This window comes from Pelodiscus sinensis, chromosome 11, assembly GCF_052426305.1.
Source record: "Pelodiscus sinensis isolate ZL-2025 chromosome 11, ASM5242630v1, whole genome shotgun sequence".
Classification (NCBI taxonomy): domain Eukaryota; kingdom Metazoa; phylum Chordata; order Testudines; family Trionychidae; genus Pelodiscus; species Pelodiscus sinensis.
The window spans coordinates 3600968-3615960 of NC_143062.1; the positions used below are offsets into that span (position 1 = coordinate 3600968).

The 14993-nt window shown below is 43.0% G+C and overlaps 1 protein-coding gene across 2 annotated transcripts in view; it reads left to right on the top strand.

Annotated features, from left to right (window-relative positions):
• The first annotated feature begins 5871 nt into the window (after positions 1–5871).
• ACAD9 (acyl-CoA dehydrogenase family member 9) overlaps positions 5872–14993 on the top strand; it is a 47081-nt gene continuing 37959 nt past the window's right edge. Inside the window, exons 1-3 of one of the 2 annotated variants that reach the window (XM_075939739.2) lie at positions 5872–6064; positions 8463–8556; positions 9891–9992. In XM_075939739.2, the coding sequence (XP_075795854.1) occupies positions 5939–6064; positions 8463–8556; positions 9891–9992 (322 nt within the window). In that variant the 5' untranslated portion in view covers positions 5872–5938. The remainder of the gene's footprint in view (positions 6065–8462; positions 8557–9890; positions 9993–14993) is intronic. The other variant, XM_075939738.2, reaches the window with a different exon arrangement.

Here is a 14993-nt window from a genome sequence, read left to right on the forward strand (position 1 = left end):
ACTGAGCTCTGGAGAAATGTTTGGCTAGAGTTTCCCCTACAATATGTACCAGTTCCGACTTACATACAAATTCAAATTAAGAACAAACCTACAGTCCCTATCTTGTACGTAACCCGGGGACTGCCTGTACCTTACAAGTGTAAAAGAAAACAAAGAACAAAACCATGGTTCCTAAAAGGTTAAGTGTACAATAGAAAATGAGATCTCCATAGTTAGTTCATAGTCTCCTGTGACTTTTGGAGGAGTGAAATTGCTCTACAACTCTCATCTAATATAGATATTTATCTGTTGCTACATTGGTTAAGTAATAAGGGTATTTCCTATTTAATGTCAATTTTTTGCATCTTGTTTCAGTTACCTCTAGTGGTTGCATCCTGCTGTTTAGTAGGGATATGTATTAGTATTTCAAGCATTTGTGTTGGCATTTTTCATTGGCTTTTTAATGCCTCAGAGATTCATTTATAAATCCAAGTAACCAAATGGCCTTATTATTTTGGTTTTTTGAGGGTGGATAATAATGTGAGATCAATACATCTTGTGATTTTCTGGCTCTATACAGCATTTAAACAGCCAGAAGGAAATGGGGGGGATGGGAAGGAAGCAGAAAGGGGGCAAATACACAAAACCCAAATATGGATGAATTTATCTTCAGTACTCCTACTTCTAGTTTCATTTAGAATCCTTTGGCATACACAGCACTATTATGAAGTGTGAGTTAAGATTTTTTTTAAATAACATTTTTGGGTTTGTGCGTAGAGAAAAGGGGAGTTTTCAATCTCATCCAAATATATCATTGAAATAAAATTTCCATCCCAAAATAAAACACAGGAAGCCAAATTCTGTGTTGCTTACTTAGGCAAAGCTCCTGTTGACTTCAGTGGAAAGACTGAGGGATAAGGCCCATCATTAATGTTGCAAAATCTCAGTTCCTGATGAGGTCTCCAATCCAAATAATATTAGAATTAAGGGTACATTTGGTACCTATTGTTATGCCCAAAACGACATCTCAAAAACAGTTGCCCTGTGCAGTGAAGTACTAAGACCTAGTCAACTGGAAGGTTTCATTATTTTTAGCAAGTTTGGGTCCTTTAATTACTCAACTTTTGGGAAGCAAATGCTGTTTTTACTTAGCATTGTCACCATAACTCAAATGTGAAATTCGCTGCATGGTTTGGAAGACATGTCAGCCAAATGAAATAAATCAATTTGCCAGAGTAGGGTAAGAGAGAGAGAAAACTGATTAGCTGTGCAATAGGGTAACTTACACAGCAACTTCAGTTTTCATTTGATTCCTTCTTTATGGAGGTAGTGATTTTAACTGAAGTAGATAATACACAAAGAAAGACTCTGTCTGGTATTCCTCAATGTGAATTAATTTCTTCTAATGCTAATGAAGTTTTTATGCATTTTGAACAGTGGGAAAATATTTCATATCTACAACTACTCATTATTGCTGCAAAATAAGACTTTAATGCATGTTTGGCAAAGAAGTGTAAAACGCTTTTTATCTGAAGCAACAGCACGAGCAATCAATATGCAGCTGCTTCAATCACAACAGACCAGAAGAATCAGGTAATTAATTCATTCCTATTATAAAGTAGCTTTGAATGAAGACGTAATGCACCATTACCCAGCAACACAGACATGCACTATTACCCAGTAACAATCTGGTTACATGCACCATTACCCAGACATGCACTGTTACCCAGTAACACTGGTTTTGCGCACCGTTACCTAGACATGCACTGTTACTCTGAAACACATTGGCTATGGCCTATCAACCCCACTTTCCTATCTCATATGCCAAAAGCAGATAGGAATGATAAAGAAGAAAACATAGCTTATACAATATTTCCCTGTTATTTTCCATCTCATATATATTTGTAAATGACAGAGTATACTCCAGGCCTCAGGAACACTAAGATCCGGATAGCTTTTAGCCTGCATCTTTTAACAAGTGGATTGTTTGAAGTTGCTATGGCTTGAATTGAAATTTTACTTTCTCTAAACTAAATTAAAAAAAAACTGCTTGCAAACTTCACATATGTTCTTAAAACATTCAACTCCACACTAAACAAATAAATAACACTGGCTACTGAATACTGGCCTTAGTTGATGAGTTATGGTGTCATTTCCTTATAATGTTGATATCACTTATTTTTCTATACTAACAATGATCTTCCATTCTCCTTTCTGTCCTCTCCTTTTCTTTCTTACTTTAGCCTTATCTACCACTACAGACTTAAAAGCAATGGCTTGGTTTTGATCTTGTTTACACAAGTTTTATGCCTATGTCATTCCACTGTCTTCAGTGAGGTTACTCCTGACTTACGCCAGTGTGAAATCACTAGCATGGATGAAATCTTGACTCAATGGTAGTGAGTAGAAGTCCAGCTTTCACCCCAAGGTTTTCAAGACACCTGCTTTGCCACAAAGCTCCTTCCTTATGTGCTTCCCTTTGTGTGGAAATTCTACCATAGTGGTGTCTTGTTGCTTTATTACTGCGAATGTAACAGAATTGTTCAAAACACAAACATTTGAAAACACCAGCTTCTCTTCAAGCAATGACAAATTCAGGGCCAGGTTCAGGAGTGCCTTTAAGTTGCTGAAGTGTTGTCCAGAATAATGATACTTTTCTGATTTGTGGCTGGTGCATATAAGCACAGGTGGGTTGACCTTGGCTGAAATGAGCCATTCCCAGAAAGCTACAGCACTTCAGATTCTTAGCGGGACCCTAAATCCTGTATTATCTTCATATTTATGTAAAAAAGAATAGCTATAGAAAGTGAAATCCCTTACCCTGAAAAAACTTAAAAAAACAGCCAATAGCCCTGCAGCACCTTGGGATATGTCTACACTACAGAGTTTTTTCAGAAAAATCGCAGATTTTCTGAAAAAACTTCAATTATGTCCATACTGCAATCACATTTTTTCAAAAAAATTTGAAAGAACTGAGGGTTTTTTCCAACATTGGTAAACCTCTTTCTACAAGGAAGAAACCTTTTTCCGAAAGAGATCATTCAGAAAAAAGCGTGTGTGGACAGGGAAGAGGGAGTTCTTTCACCAGAAGATGAAAGAGGAAATAACACAGGCTTCCTGGTGGCCATTCCTCCCATAATAATCACAGGTTACATGGGAGAGAGCGTCCATTCAGTATGCTTGTTGTCTTTCGAAAAGCAGATCACTTTTTCGATGCGCTTTGGCAATGTGGATGCTTTCCTTCGGAAGAATTTCTTTCGGAAGATCTCTTCCAGAAAAGCTTCTTCCAAAAGAAGCCTGCAGTCTAGACATAGCCTTAGAGACTAACAAAAATTGTAGATGGCATCATAAGCTTTTGTGGGTACAACCCACTTCTTCAGATGAATGGAGTAAAGGAGTCCGGGTTGCAAATAAATAGCAAAAAAAGAGGGGATGGGGACGGAAAGAGAAGAGGAAAAAATGGAGAAAAAAAGTTGTCAATTCTCATAGACTCGTAGGGTATGTCTACACTACAGCGCTAATTCGAACTAACTTAGTTCGAATTAGTTAATTCGAACTAAGCTAATTCGAACTAACGGATCCAGACTAGAAACTAGTTCGAATTAGCGTTTTGCTAATTCGAACTAGCATGTCCACATTAAGTGGACCCTGAACCGGGGTTAAGGATGGCTGGAAGCAGTGCCGGCAGGGCATCAGAGGAGGACTTAGAGCGTGGAGCTGCTGCCTCAGGCTAGCCAAGGGCTGTGCTTAAAGGGACCCGACCGCCACCCCGGACTTGCAAAGCAGTCCTGGCTTGGATTGCCCGGAGTACCCACACTGGGCACATCACAGCACTCGGCCATCAGCCCGGCTGCACTTGCTGCAGGCTGCCATCTGGGGAGAGGGGGCAATCGGGGGGCTGCAGGAGAGCTTCCACCCCCAGAAGCCCGCAGAGCCAGCCCAGTCCTCCCCATCGGGGGCTCGTACCCCATTCCTCCCTCACCTCCTTCCACTTACCCTTCCCTAGCCCCCCTTCCTGATGTACAAAATAAAGGACATGTGTGGTCAAAAATAGAATCTCTCTTTATTGAACAAAACTGGGGGAGACTGGGAAAAGGAGGTGGGAGAGGGGAAGAGAGAGGGTGGGAGAGGGGAGGGCAACTAAAATGATCAGAGGTTTGGAACAGGTCCCATATGAAGAGAGGCTAAAGAGACTGGGACTTTTCAGTTTAGAAAAGAGGAGACTGAGGGGGGATAGGATAGAGGTCTATAAACGCATAAGTGGGGTGGAGAGGGTGCATACAGAAAAGTTCTTCATTAGTTCCCATAATAAAGAGGACACCAAAGGAAAGGAATGGGTAGCAGGCTTCAAACTAGTAACAGAAAGTTGTTCTTCACAAAGCAAATAGTCAATCTGTGGAACTCCTTGCTGCAGGAGGCTGTGAAGGCTAGAACTAGAACAGAGTTTAAAGAGAAGTGAGATAAAGTGATGGAGGTCATAGATTTCAAGTTAAAAGTTTTCTAACATCTATCACATCACTTTTTCTTCTTAATAATTACTTTAAGGTGAGGAGAGACTACTTAAGCAAAAAAGAGAGAATGTTGTATCTTTTTTCCTGAAAGCCAGTGCAAAATGACATCAAGATTATAGGATAGAGTGACCTTAAATGGGGTGCCAAAACTGAGAGTTGTGGCAAACGCAGGGCTGGAGCATATAAACTTCCATTTTCAGTTTGGGGCTGCACGTCCAGAAAAAGATCAGCATTTCAGGTATGGGACTGAAATGGGGCAGTTGCTCTGTTCTGGTTTATAAGGGATTTAAAAAAAAACTGTGGGAGAGGGCTGTCTTAGAAGCCAACTGGAAGGAGGTTTGATGCAGCCAATCACAGCCCAGCTGGGCTGTATAAAAGGGCTGCTATGCAGTGAGTGTTTATCTTTGCTCTAGTTCTGGAGGAAGAGGGACCAAGCAGCCTAGTAGGGGTACTTTGAACAGGGCATACCTAGGGTTGTCAGGTGTCCAGTTTTGAACTGGACAGTCCAATATTTGAGCTTTCTGTTTGGGAAACAAATTGAGAAAATATCAATGTCTGGTATTTTCTAAATAAGATGTCATGTAGATTTTGATGTCATGTTAAGTGTGTCCTTTCTGTACTTTAATTGAAACCATCGGGCAACCAGCCCTAAGCAGCACTGGGGAAAGGCAGAGCGAGACAAGACAACTGGGCTGTGTCTACACTGGCATGAATTTCCGGAACTGCTTAAAACGGAATACTATTCCGTTTTCAGTTTTTCCGGAAAAGGAGCGTCTACATTGGCAGGCTGCTTTTCCGGAAAAGCCCTTTTCCCGGAAAAGCGTCTGTGGCCAATGTAGACGCGCTTTTCCGGAAAAGAGCCCCGATCGCCATTTTCGCGATCGGGGCTTTTTTCCGGAAAAGACTACTGGGCTGTCTACACTGGCCCTTTTCCCGAACAGTGCTCCGGAATAAGGACTTATGCCCGAGCGGGAGCAGAATAGTTTTTCCGGAATAGCGGCTGATTTCGTACAGTAGAGCATCGTTGCTTTTCCGGAAATTCAAGCAGCCAGTGCAGACAGCTCGCAGCTTATTCCGGAAAAGCGGCTGATTTTCCGGAATAAGTGGCCCAGTGTCGACACAGCCCTGGGATCTCGATCACCCCGGGGCAGAGCCACAGGGGCCAGAGGGGTGGTGGGGCTGCAGAGAGCAGGCCCAGGGCAGCTGTGCCCAGGCTCAGGGCGGGACGGGCACGGAAGGCAGCTAAGGGACAGGCAGGCGGCGGCCAGCAGGGGGCGCGGATGGGTTCAGCAGGGAGCCGTTTGGCGCAGGAGACCCGCTTCAGGCTCCGTCGGCCGCCTGTGGTCAGGTGACCCGCCGGACACGTCATCAGCGTGCGCCCCGGACGACATTTGTGGGCGCCGAGCCGCGGCCGGGGGAGGGGGGGGGTGTCTCAGCACCGTCCGGACATGAGCGGCCTCAGCCTCCTGCTGCGGGCGGCGCGCGCCGCCTTCCCCGCCGGGGCTCGGCAGCTGCGCACTGGCGGCCCCCGCTGCGCCTACGCCAAGGAGCTTTTCCTCGGGAAGCTCTGGAAGGTGAGGCCGGACTTCCGCCCCTCCCCCCCCCCCGTGTGTGCCCAGCCTCTGGGGAGCCTCCCCCGGGCCTCGCCTCCCTCCCCTCCCCGCACTGCCTGGGCCAGGCCGCTGGGGCGCTCCCCTCCCCTCCCCTCCCCGCACTGCCTGGGCCAGGCCTCTGGGGCGCTCCCCTCCCCTCCCCTCCCCGCACTGCCTGGGCCAGGCCTCTGGGGCGCTCCCCTCCCCTCCCCGCACTGCCTGGGCCAGGCCTCTGGGGCGCTCCCCTCCCAGCCCCGCTACAGGACGCTCCGGAGCGAAGCTGCTGCTTGGTGGGCGGGCTCTTAAAACGCGTCTATGGGAGGACAAACATGTCACCGCTGAATCTCTTCCGTGTTTACACACACATGGGGGGGGGGGGGATCCACTGAGCTGCCGCCTCCGTCCATCTGCACGTGTCTTTCCCGCCTCTGGGTCGCTGCCAGGGCTGCCAGGTGCCTGGCTTTGAACCCGACACTCCAGTATTTGAGCTTCCTCGTCTGGGAAACAAATTGGGAAAATAGAAACGTATCTTCTAAATCCCGTGTCATGCACGTTGCGATTTAATGTCAGGTGCGTCCAGTATTTTTGTTGAAACCGTCTGGCAACCCTAATCCCTGAGGTCGTCCACAGGGACGCCAATTCGTTCCGTCTGAATTCAGAGTCTTTCACAATTTCATCCTGGTTTATATCTGTGCCCTGGTCTGAAATCTGTTACCATATTTTTTTCTTCACCTGTGCTACAGTGTTCATAGTTTCCTTAGATTGGCACCTCTGTGCAATTGACTGGGGCATCCCCTTTTATATGGAACTTTCTCCCCAGTTTAATTTGCCATCCTACCTGCCTTTCTTCATCTGTGTCCTTCATAAAAAAAAGCAGTTCTGTAATGGGATTTATAAGGAATGAGTTTATATGTAAAAAGAAAAAAAAAAGCAAAGTGGAGGTCACCTTTTACCAGTGAAATATTCCATATGCTTTTATTATGTCATGTAAATTGTAATATTATGAAATTTGGGACTCTATTCTTTTGTTAATAGTCTGCAATTTATAGTGTCAAGAATAGTTTAGAGCAGGGCTGGAGGATCTTTTTCCTGTCAGAGGCCAGTGACCCACAGAAAAAATCAACATGGAGGGGTGGGGGGAGACTTGGGTCTTCCCACTGCAGCAGGGTGATCAGGTTCTCATAGTTCCAGCCCCATGGAGGCCTGGGGTCAAAAACAAGGGGCTCAGGGTGTGAGAGCGGGGCTCAGGGCTGGAGCAGAAGGTTGTGTTGTGGGCAGGACATAGCGTATAGAAGGGGGTTCCAATCTGGAGTAGAGGGTTGGGGTCTAGATGCAGAGTCTCAGAGGGAGGTGGTGGGGTGCAGGAGAGGATTCCATTTTGCGACTTGGGTAGACTGGAGGTTCCCTTCTCCTGTTTTAGATGCTTAGCAAATAGTAGAGCAGTATCTTTTTACAGGTTGAAATCATTCTGAAATTTGAGTTTCTTTCCTATAGAAACTTAAACAATGAATGGTCCAGTAGCAGCTTAGAGACAAACCAGAAATATAGATAGTATAGTATGATGAGCTTTTGTGGGCACAACCCACTCCATCTGATGATATGATCTTTTATTTTTTTGGTTAGTGTCTAAGCTTCTACAGGACCATTCATTGTTTGTTTTTTTTAATTACAGACTAACACAACTATCCCTCTGAGACTTTTTTCCTATAGAAGTTATCCTGTATTCTATGGAGATTGTGCAAGGTCCAAAGATCCTGGATTCTGTACTGCTGAGTTATCACATTTGGGTGTACAACCATGCTTTGCACTTCAATTTTTGTTCGTTTCAATTGTTAGGAAACAAGTTGTGTAAGGATTTTTTTTAATTATTATTTATATATAAATAAAAAATAAATTACTCTCCGATGTATGTAAAGGAGGATTTTTGTATGGTCACTTTCAGTTCCACATTTCAGTGAACTGTTGGACAGGCAGCAACAGACGCACATGTTAAACTTGTGATTGTTTGTTAGTAGTTGTGTGCCTTTGGGGATGAAAGCAGTGCACTTGTTCATAGCTCACTTCACCTGTTGGTGCACTTCCTTACATATCAAATTTTTTTTCTTCATCCCAGTTTTTCATTTTCAGATGCTGTTTCTGGTTTGTTTCAGCATGCAATATAATTGAAAAATACTGTTTTCCATACAGAACAAGTATCTTTCACTTACTGAAAGTTGTAAATAAGTTTGCTCACTTGAGACTATCTGAATTCCTGTAAACATTTTCTGCTCTTTTGGGTTTGTTTTTTTTAAGACATCATCATCTAAAAGCCATGTGTTTTTTCTTGAACCTGCTCTTTATTTTAAATAAACTTAATCATATTAAAAAACTGACATTTTAGGAGGAAGTTTTCCCTTATCCAGAGATTTCTAATGAAGAATTAGAAGAAATCAACCAGTTTGTAGGACCAGTAGAAAAGTTCTTCAATGAAGAAGGTATGGTTATTATCTTTTTTTTCTACATAAATGGCTTCTTATTACTATAATTAAAATAAAAAAACTTTTGGGCATTTATCATGACTTGTGTATACAGTGACTGTGTCCCCTTGCATTGTCAATTTCTCTTTTTGTGGTTTGTGCAAAGAGAAAAGTGAAATAGAAGAATAATTATAAAAGCACACATTGAAAGGAGAGATCTGGGGCAGATGTAAGAAGTGAAACTGCTTCTTTAAATTTTTCCATTTAAAAGTTCCTTTCACTGTCCTGTAATTTATAAGCCTCTGACTTTGCTCATTTTTCCAACCAAATTCAATGGAGGCTAGCACAAAAAGAGAATATTTCAGAATCTAAGAGCATATACAACTATGTTCTGCAATCTTAACTAGAGCAGTAGTTCTGGTTTGAAATATTCAGGTATCACCACTTGGAACTAAAACTTCTGCCAGTGAAACCTTCCAGATCGTTCCTCTTGTATGCAGTCAGGGAAAGATCACTGAGGATCTCTGCCTCGTCAGCTGGATGAGTATTTCAGCTTCTGAGAATCTCTGTCCTTACAGAAATCTCTTCAGTTTTATTTGCTTTGAGGAGTGCTCACTACTTACTCTGTAAGAAATGAATGGAAAATTCCAATGGCCGTTCTCCTATGCAATCCAGGAACAACCATGGAGAGAGAAGTTTGCTCGTATTCTCTCCAACTATTGATGCCTTAGGGACTAGAACCAGTAGAAGCAGAATTGCAAGGTCAAGTAACTTCTCCTTCCAGATATATTTTTGAGGGGTTAATTTCCTTGCAATCTGAGGAGATGAGATAAGATGCACTGGGTTGCAGTATTCCGCTTTACATCTACTTCAGAATTGCAGTAGTGAGCTGAAATAGGACAGTGTCTGATTGCAGGAGCTGTTGAATGCTTTTCCAGATGCAAGTGAGGGGTTGGGAATTCCATTGATTAGTTTATAAGGGGGGTCGCAGCGGCTTTGCTTTTTAAATGTAGTCAGAGCCGTCAGGGCTCAGTCCTGGCTCACGCCGGGTCCCCCCCACTGTGCCTGTGCCTCTGCCTCCCGTCCTCACCCCTGCATGGAGATGGTGCTCGGGGAAGCTGGCTTTTAAGCTGGGGGGAAGTGAGAGACTCAGATCCCCTCTTTCCATTAGCCATATCCCATTTTGCAGGTCTCTGATCTCATGTTGATTATTGGGAATAGAGGTTACGCTGTTGTTGGGTTAGCATGCCACTGTTTTGAGTGCTGCTGCTGCAGCCTGCCTGCTTCATACTGATTTACACACTCTTGTGAAGAGGCATACTTGCTGTAACCAGTTATACCTCTATTTTCAGTGGACTCTAAGAAAATTGACCAAGATGCTAAAATTCCTCCAGAAACTCTAAAAGGATTGAAGAGTCTTGGACTCTTTGGTATGCAGATTCCAGAGGAATATGGTAAGTAAAAGAAGATACTGAGAATAGAGCCAAACAGTTTCTTAAGCTTCCTTTCAGTACAGAATGCATCATAAAGCAGCACCTGCCACTTCACCTGTTTTCAGGTTGGCTGCAGTAGAGAGGGTATTGGTGTTGCATGGGCATCTGTCTCGCAGCACTTGCTAAAGATGCGTAAAATTCTATTTGATTAAAAGAACTGGCTTGCTAGACGAACTGGTGTTTTGATGGAATGTCCATATTGATGCCACTATGGGTATGTCTACACTACCACCCTAGTTCGAACTAGGGTGGTTAATGTAGTCATTCGAAGTTGCAAATGAAGCCTGGGATCCTGGGCTTCATTTGCATCTTGCTGGGCGCCGCCATTTTTAAATCCTCGTTAGTGCGGACTCCGTGCCTGCGGAGTAGGTAGTTCAAATTAGGCTTTCTAATTCGAACTACCGGTACACCTCGTTCCGGCACGGAGTAACCGGCGGCGCCCAGCAAGATGCAAATGAAGCCCGGGATATTTAAATCCTGGGCTTCATTTGCAACTTCGAATGACTACATTAACCACCCTAGTTCAAACTAGGGTGGTAGTGTAGACATACCGTATCTTACTTAGTCGAATAAGCACTGAAGTCTTTGTCAGCTTTAAAAGTTTAGTGTTAGTGTTTCAACATAATTGTATTTTATTAAATCAAAAAAATCTTGTCTTCTACAGTTATAATATCTGTAGTCCAGGACACTAAAACCTAAGATAAGAAACGAGATCGCTTGCCTGCCTGTTTTCAGCTGATACTTTCTGCATAACTATCATGGGGTCGGGGGGAAATGGATTTTAAAAAGAGATTTGGGTGGAGGACAGAAGAGTAGCTTTAAAAACGAATTTGGGCTGGGTATTTTGTGTAAAGGGCAGCCTGACCTATAGTGCACTTGTTGCAGTGACTATGATAGTGCTGAATAAAGCAGGAGGCAGACATCACGAGTGATATCTTTTAACCCTATTCCCATGTTGACACGTGCAGGTTGACCCAGTACTTATTTTTAATTTGTCATGAGTGCTGTGGAGATATGAATCTTACTTTTGCAAAGATATGAGAACTGCATCCATTTGATCCCATTCCAAGATTCATGTATAATACAGATAACTAAAAAGAAAAAATGGAAGAGTTTAGAATAAAGACATTTTGGATCATAGTAGCCACAAGAATTCATAACAGGCTTAATTTTGTATAGGAATATATCAAATTATCTCCTACTTTAGTAGTCTTAACATGGTTTTTGTTATGCCAGATGGCTCTTCTATCACTCAGACAAACTTTTGAAAACTTAGTCTGTGTGCCTAACTAATACTGTTGTGAGGCACTAGGTGTGTTTACATGCTGAAAGCTAAGTAAATGCCATTTCTGAGTGAGGATCTTCAGCTTTGTCCAAAAATCTAGCTTTTTCTTTCTCTTGTGTAGTCTGTATTGAAATATTTTAGATCACACAATGCTGAGTGGGTTGATTCACCAAGAGGAAACCCATTGAGATGTATCTCTATCATTACAATACATCAAATAACACTTTACATTAATCCTTATGACAATCCTTTTGTGCAAGAGAATTTGATCTGGCTTAAGAGCTGCAGGTTCATTCATGCTGTATTTACAATTCTGTCAACTATGCAAAGTTGGTCTAGCATAAGAATTTTTAGCAATCAGTTCCTACAAAATGGGACATGGTTGCATTCTACAGTTAGATTAGGAAATATCAGTCAAGGGCAGGGATGTAATAGTGCAGTTGATTAGCCGACAAACAAAAGCAGCAGAAAATTCTAGGTTCATATCTGTGTTTGAACAAACACATTTTTTTTGCTCAAGTTGTATCAGAAGCAGCAGTATGGGGTGACAGGCAGCTGAGTCTGCAGGGAGAGCTGGTTTTTAAACTGGCTCCCCTCACAGACCAGCTCCTACCTGGCACCCCGTGCTGCTGCCTTTGATACAGAGGTAGTGTGGAGTGGTGGTGGTGGGAGTGCACTGGCTACCAGTCCCACTCTTGCGGACTAGAATGGTCAAGTAACAGATAAGAATTCATGAGGTTAATCAACTATTCAGTTAACTGATATTTAACATCCCTAGTCCAGGGTTATATGAGACATTATCTGAGAGGTGCAATAATTCTTCAAAAGTCAGCCCCAGGATTTCAATTTCAGGTCAGTCTCATAACACTATGGCTCATGAACAACATATCTAATTATGAGCCTGCTTCTTATCCCCTGAGCTTATTCATTATGAGCCATTAATAGAAATGGCTCTGAACCTCATCGGTGTATTTGTCAGACTTGTGATTTGAAAACAGTAAAAGCGTTGGAAACAGCTTCTGTATTTGAATCATTATATCCACAGTATGTGAAGTTGTCATGTACAGTTGTGGTTAGTAAATTAATGTTATGTGGATAGGGATTTCAGCTGTACTTTTAATTACAACAATGTGACTTACGTATTGGTCTCAAAGATTACACTTGACATAACCTCTTGAATAATATTAGTCCCAGGCAATATGAAGAAAGAATGAATTACAAATAAAATACAACTTGAGCAAAAAAAATGTGTTTGTTCAAACACAGATATGAACCTAGAATTTTCAATTAAAAGCTCAGTGTTCGTACTAGCCTGCACCTCAATAAAAGAAAAGCATCTAACACTGCCCTTGTGCTGCTGTCACAGTCTTACATCTTCAAATCTAATTTCATATTGAGAGAGGATACTGTGCTTGTGCAGCTTCCCGATGATGTGTTGAAAATGTGCCTTTCTAAAAGGTGGTTTTGTAACTGGTTTAATAAACGTTGGAGACTAAGTTATGCTTTTTGACTACATGCTCCTTCTATCTAATAGTTATAACTTGGTCATCTGTGTCTTGAATATGTGAAGTCTTTTAACAGTGAGTAATATACTTCTTCATCTGAAATTGTTAGTCTGTCTTTGAGTCTGTAACTAGGGCCCTACCAATTTCGGTCATGAAACACGTGTCACGGACTGTGAAATCCAATATCTCTTTGTTCCTAGGGGCACCTCAGCAAAGGGGGCTCCCAACTGCAGTTGAGATGGAGGAGGACGGGACTTGCCCATTCTCTGCTCAGAGGCTCTGGGAGAGGAGACCAGGTCTACTTCTGGGTTCTCTTCCCCATCCCCCCTCTGCTGCAGGCCACTTTGATACTGGACAGCAACCCCACAGATTCTTGCAGCTGGAAGAGACTTGAGGTGTGGATCCAACCTTCCCTGTGCTTCTGGGAGTGTCCCAGAAGAGGAGGCTCCAAGCTTCAGCTAGGTTGGCAAAAGATTAGACTTGTCCATCACTTGCATAGGTGATCTGGTGGGGGGGAGGGGAAGCTTGGAGATTGGATCCACCTCCATGTCCAGGAACCTCCTTTGGCTGTAGGAAGTTCTTCAGTTGCTGCATTCAATGAGGGTGGTGATCCCATGACACCTAATACAAGTTTGCAACACTCCCCCCTCCCCCCCCCCACCTTTTGGGTTGGGTCTCCACAGTTAAAATCCTTGTGGATATTCACACAACTCCTGGGAGTTGATGTGCAATTACTTAACATTAGTGCATAGCTCAGTATAGTTTTGTAAGTCAATTCTTTTACCTAGACAAGATTTACCAATAAAACAATTTGGGTGATTAATTTATGGGAACTATAGATAAAATTTAAATAAAGCTGCTGTTCTGCTAATATTTACCTACTCTGAATAGCAGTTTCATTATTCTCTAGTCTTGCAAATGAGTTGCTTACAATAAGAAATCAGAAAAGTAAAACCTTATTGCATGAGTAAGCTATGTTTTTCTGTACCATAGCTAATGGTATTGAGGCTGAGTAACCTCATTCTGGCATGCAGGTGGTTAATTTGCAGGTGAAATAGGAAGTATAAGGGCCAGGCATACCATCCACTGAGCCAATGCCCCCCTAAACCTATAGCCATCTGTGGTGGGTGACTTTCCTTAACTGGTCTCAAAGGCAAACCACTGTCCCAGTGATGGAGAAATCCAGATGAGATGTGCAGAGAGTCATGGAGACAGGAAACCTTCTCCACAGCCACTGTGGAACAAGTCAATCGGATGCCAGTAGGAAGTAGCCCAAGGAAATGAGACATGGGGGCCTTAAGTTGTGTTGCTAGGAAACAAGGCAGCAACCTCATGTTTCCCTGCCAGCCCAGCAAGAGGATCATCATTGCTTTGAGTATTTTTGCGAAGAGCGGGAGGGAAGGTGAATGGCCTCCCTATCCCTGGCACTGCACCTGGGGCTGGATAATTCCTAGGCCAGGTGGCCTTGAGCTTTTGCCTGCTTTTCTGCTCAGCCCTTAAGTATGTATTGGGTTAACCCTCCAGCAGGAGTCCCAAGCCACAGACTTGTTACTGGCTCAGGGGTGCTAAGCTGCTATGTACCCAGTGACTCAGTGGTGAAGCAGGACAACTGATTACATCACTCGACCTAAGCACCAGCTCTCCACTACCGCTGAAAGGGGTGCTCTGGAGGAGACAAAGAACCTTTCATTAGTAAACTTAAAATGGAATTATTGCCTGTTCATCATCTACACCCGCTTTTTTCATCTTTGAAAGTGATGCATTCATTTTCATATAGCTCAGTGCATCATCTGCTCCAAGTTGTTTTGTAATATTTTGTAATGGTAGCATGTCTGCTAGCTGCAGCAGTATACACAATTTTCTTGTAGGTGAAAAAGCATCATAAAAAATGAAAATGTACATGTGCACTGAAAAGTAATATTCTAACTGACTGGAATTTTTTAGAGCCCATTTTGTGCCAGTGATACTAGGAATTAATGATAGGCAGCACCATTAACGATCTAGCAGTAACCCTCAGTCACACCTTGTGCATTCTCCATCTGAAGAACATGAGGATGCATTGGGCCAAATCTTCTGCTCTCATAACTCCATTGAAATCTGGAGAGTTACTGCACTGGGGAATTTGGCAACTGAATGTTTAAGGCCATGTGCATTGGGGAGTTTTAAATGAGA